At 55.5% G+C, this 4,970-nt stretch overlaps 1 protein-coding gene across 1 annotated transcript in view; it reads right to left on the reverse strand.

The window, feature by feature from the left end:
• The window catches only part of LOC103082082 (L-gulonolactone oxidase), a 30,309-nt gene extending 29,022 nt beyond the window's left edge, over nt 1–1,287 (reverse strand). Inside the window, exons 1-2 of the mRNA XM_007466162.1 lie at nt 1,176–1,287; nt 328–429 (exon numbers count right to left, since the gene is read on the reverse strand). Coding sequence (XP_007466224.1) covers nt 328–429; nt 1,176–1,178 — 105 coding nt within the window. The 5' untranslated portion in view covers nt 1,179–1,287. The remainder of the gene's footprint in view (nt 1–327; nt 430–1,175) is intronic.
• Nucleotides 1,288–4,970: the final 3,683 nt, after the last annotated feature.

A 4,970-nucleotide genomic window follows, 5' to 3' on the forward strand; every position in this document is an offset into this window, starting at 1 on the left:
GTAGCGGCTGGGCCTGTGAGCCGTGGCCGCGGAGGTTGCGCGTCCGGCCACGGGGAAGGCCACGACCGGGGGAGGCCCAAAAAAAAAAAAAAAAAAAAAAAAAATCTGGCAGTCATTGGCAGACACCACAAGTGGTCACGCAGCAGCAGCGTTCAGCTGCAGACGACCCCGTGGAGCTGTCACCCCACCGGCAGTTCTGGGCTGGGGATGAGGGTCTTAGCTGGGAAGCCCACCTCCTCTCTGGGGCTGGCCTGGTCCGCAGGGCCCAGATGGAGCTGGGGGTCCAGCGGCTGGACCACTGAGTGCTGTGCTGCGATGGACACTCACCTCTCTAATCTCCTCCGTGGACGTGGGCTGGTAGTACATCTCCGGGTAACAGCCACAGGTCCTCGCCCAGTTTTGGAATTTGACTCCTTTGTACCCATGGGCCTGTGATAGGACAAAACCCGGGTCACCACCAGTAAGTGGTCTAGGGCTGCCCTGACCCCCATCCCACTGTCCCAACATTGTAGAGATGGGAGGCTGGGGCCACGGCGCTGAGCCCCTGGGAAGCTCAAACACACAGTGGAAGCTCTAAAGCCGTGCAGCCACGTGCGGGCTTCCTGCTACGATCTCCCTTGACCCCCATGGTCAGGGCAGCAGATCATGCAGAAAACTCGGCCCCTCCTTCGGAGAAGGGGGCTACATGAGATCAGGGGTGCAGCACTGGGAGACAGCACAGCAGCCTTTCCTGGCCTGGAGGCCACAGCAGAGAGCCTTGGAGAAAAGACTCCCGTCTGTGGGATCCCTGCTGTGTGCCGGGCACTGTTCCGGGGTCCTCCACATGTCGTATCTCTCCGCATGTCATACCTTATTTAGGCCTTACGATAAAGCCACAAAATAGGTAATATTACTCTCATTTTCAGGAGCAGAAACTGAGGCCCAGAGAGGTAGAGTAACCTCCCCGAGCTCACAGAGCAACCAAGGAAAGACACAGGAGTCCAACCCCGGCTTTTCTCTTCCACACCTTCCCCAGCACCCCAGTGGCTCCCCAGAGCCGTGAGTCCAATTCAAGAGCTTCCCCGTGGCCTCCCAGTAGACCCACATCTGCCCTCATTTTGCCCTCCCAAGCCGGGTTCACAGGCCCAGCCTGGATGCGGACCGGCAGGGCTGAACGGCTGGCCACGTGGCCCTACCATGGCTCCAGCGGTGGGTCAGTGGCCTTGGCTTACTCCGGCCTCCTCGTGGAGCAGAGCACAGGGCAGCGGGGTGCGGAGGCCAGGCGGAGCGGGGGACCGGAACCAGCAGCGCGGTGACAGTGACCGCGGGAGCTCAGGGCCGACTCTGCAGCTGCAGCACACAGAGGGGCTTGGGGCCCCGGCAGAGGTGGATAAACAGTGTGACGACAGGCTCCACCCAGACAAACAGCAGTTTGGCCTGCCCCCTGCCCCAGGGCTCCTCTCAGGCCGCAGGGTGGGCAGGCAGCATTTACAAGGCGGCTGCTGTCTTCCCAAAAGCTGTTGAGCTCTGACACCAAGTATAGGCATTCTGGAGCTGAAGGACCCCCGGCCTCGAAACCGGGTCCCTAATGCCGCAGGTCAGGGGAGGCTGTGACATGGGGGCCCGCGTATTAGTTCACTTGTCAGAGCTGGGGGAGGGATGCACCAGGCTGCCCATCACTACAGGGAGACAGAACGGGATGCTGGTGGCTGTAGCACGGGGGCGCGGGGGACAGGGTATGGGGGGGTGGCGGACGAGTGACACTCGGACCAGGCAGAGTCTTCTAGCTGAGGTCTTCCTTCCCCAGGCCTTAAGGCAGGCAGACCTGGGCTCCTCTTCCATGCTTTGCCAGTTAACCTCTGTGAAGCTCAGTTTTCTCTCCAATAAAGTGGTGGCACTTTTGCCTAATCCTCTGGGTGGACATAAAGGTTAGAGCAGACGTCTGAGGAGCACCGGGACACCATCAGAGCTGGAAAAGGTATCAAGCTCTTGCATCTGCCCCCAGCGCTGAGCTTTCAGTGGCAGGCTCCTTGGGACTTTCCTGTCCACGTCACCACCCCTTGGCTCAGTGCCTGGCACTGCACCAGCCTCTGAGGCACGTTTGTGCAATGAACAGATTAATCAGTCACTGAGCATCTTGGCATTCGATCTCTCCAAGCCAAGAGCTGGGGTCTAGCGGGGAGCGTGAGCAACAGCTCTAGGGTTTTGGAGGCGAGGCCGGGATGGAGGATCGGAGCTTGGGGTCAGATATACACAGAAGACGTTCTGGAATGGGGGTTGGGGGACACCTGTGTCCCCCAAACCAGGATCTTCTCCAGCTGCCAGGTGCATATGTGTGTGCGTGTGCATGTGTGTGTGTGCGTGATCACACTCCCCAACTGCAAAGTTGTGTGCTGAGGGGGAGTGGTAGCCATGTGCTCCCCACAGGGAGAACCCAACTAGTGGAGATGCTGTTGCTTATGATCGCTTAGCAGCAGCTCAACAGCAGAGAGGGAAGTCCCAGGTATGGGTGAGGAATCTGCAGAGCTCAGGGCCACAGAAAGGAGCCGATTTGGCACAAGAGCTGGGACCTGTGTCATGGGCTGAATCGTGTTCCCCCCACCAAGTTCCTAGGTTGAAGTCTTAACCCTCGGGACCTCAGAATGTGACTGTATTTGGAGATAGGGTTTTTAGAGGTAATTAAGTTAAAATGAGGTCATTGGAATGGGCCCTGATCCAATATGACTGTGTCTAAATAAGAGGAGATTAGGACACAGACACAAACGGAAGGCCAAGTGAGGACACAGGGAGAAGACGGCTGTCTACACACCAAGGAGAGAGGCCTCAGGAGAAACCAACCCTGCCGACTGCTTGGCCTTAGACTTCCAGCCTCCAGAGCTGTGAGACCACGAGTGTCCGTTGTTGAAGCCACTCAGTCTGTGGTTCTTTGCTGTGGCTGCCTGCAAGCCCCTGTGCTAGGGTCTCCACCAAGGACTTTATGCGGGAGAATAACAAGCCCTCTCGCCTCTGCGCTGTTTCCCTCGGGCTGTCCCTGGTGGAAGTCAGGGCCAGGGCGCTCCAAGGCTGCCAGCTCCGTCACCCGAGGGCACCTCCCCATACACTCCCTGCCTGGGAGAGGCAGGCCTTGGCAGGGGTGCAGTGGGGAGGCCCAAGGGCTGAGGGATGGAGAAAGCACCTATCAGGTTGGCTACTGTCCCTCCTCCGAGTTGGAAGGGGGTCCAGGGGCCACCAGATGGGGTGGGGTAAGCATCATGCCAGGAGGGCAAAGAGGCCCATGGCAAGGAGGGGAGGGGACAGCCTGATGCCACCCGCAATAAATAGCTTGCTTCCCGCTCACCCTCAAGCCCTGTCCCACAGCTTCAGGCGAAATGTGCCCTGTGCCCACCCACGGGTGTTTCTCTGCAACTACAGTGGAAGCCAGTTTTTCTCCTTCAGGTGAATGCATTCTGAGGCAGGACATTCCAGAAGCTGGATGCCATGGGTGTCGGTGGGCCTGGACCGTGCCCCCAGACGGCCTGCAGGCTCCCTTCCCTCCTCTGCTGAGATTTCCTGAAGCCTGGAGTCACCCACCAGGCTTGCTTTCTTCACCCTGTGCTACCGCCCTTGCATGGAACGCTTCCTCCCTCACCCCCAAGCCAGTCGCATCACTTTTATGAATCGCCTTTATGGAAAAAAATAAAATAAAATGACATGAAAAGAAATATAAAGGTCAGCAAAAATGGTGTCTATCAGTTAATTGAATCTGCCTCGCCACCCTCTCGTGGTTGAGGTCGATGGTATATTGCTCATTTCTTCTTGTCTGAAGGACTCAGCTCGTTCTATACCTGCTGAGTCTCAACTTTTTCAAACATTTGTTGGCAAGGGGAATGAATGTTACCATCTCGATGGCCGCTGAAGCTTTTTTTAAAAATCATTTCCCCTCCTGTGCTTATTAATCAGTGAAAACGAGTCCTTAATATACAATTTGTACATGGTAACTTAACACATTTCTTTGAAACACTGTGAACGTTTGGAAGAGTGTCTAATGATTTCTGATCGGTAGATATACTTCCTAGTCCCACTCAGCCAGCTCGTTCTCTTTAAAAAGGCTGATGGGGCTTCCCTGGTGGCGCAGTGGTTGAGAATCTGCCTGCCGATGCAGGGGACACGGGTTCGAGCCCTGGTCCGGGAAGATCCCACATGCCGCAGAGCAACTACCCCCGTGAGCCACAATTACTGAGCCTGCGCATCTGGAGCCTGTGCTCCGCAACGAGAGGCCGCGATAGCGAGAGGCCTGCACACCACGATGAAGAGTGGCCCCCGCTTGCCACAGCTGGAGAAAGCCCTCGCACAGAAACGAAGACCCGACACAGCCATAAATAAATAAATTTTTTTTAAAAAAGGCTGATGGGCTTATATACACTACCAAACGTAAGGTAGATAGCTAGTGGGAAGCAGCCGCATAGCACAGGGAGATCAGCTCGGTGCTCTGTGACCACCTAGAGGGGTGGGATAGGGAGTGTGGGAGGGAGGGAGACGCAAGAGGGAAGAGATATGGGAACATATGTATATGTATAGCTGATTCATTTTGTTGTAAAGCAGAAACTAACACACCATTGTAAAGCAATTATACTCCAATAAAGATGTAAAAATAAATAAATAAATAAAAAATAAAAAAAAAAAATAAAAAGGCTGCTGTTCCGACTGTAAAATAGTTGGCTGGTGGGAAGCAGCAGCACAGCACGGGGAGATCTACTCGGTGCTTTACGATGACCTGGGTGGGGATAGGGAGGGTGGGAGGCAGGGAGGCTCAAGAGGGAGGGGATATGGGGACATGTGTATGCAGATGGATGACTCGCTCTGTCGTGCAACAGAAACTAACACAGTACTGTGAAGCAATTATACTCCAATAAAGATCTATTAAAAATAAATAAATAAAAAGGCTGCTGGGGCTTCCCTGGTGGCGCAGTGGTTGGGAGCCCGCCTGCCGATGCAGGGGACGCGGGGTTGTG

This window comes from Lipotes vexillifer, unplaced genomic scaffold (genome assembly GCF_000442215.2).
Source record: "Lipotes vexillifer unplaced genomic scaffold, Lipotes_vexillifer_v1.1 scaffold308, whole genome shotgun sequence".
Lineage (NCBI taxonomy): Eukaryota > Metazoa > Chordata > Mammalia > Artiodactyla > Lipotidae > Lipotes > Lipotes vexillifer.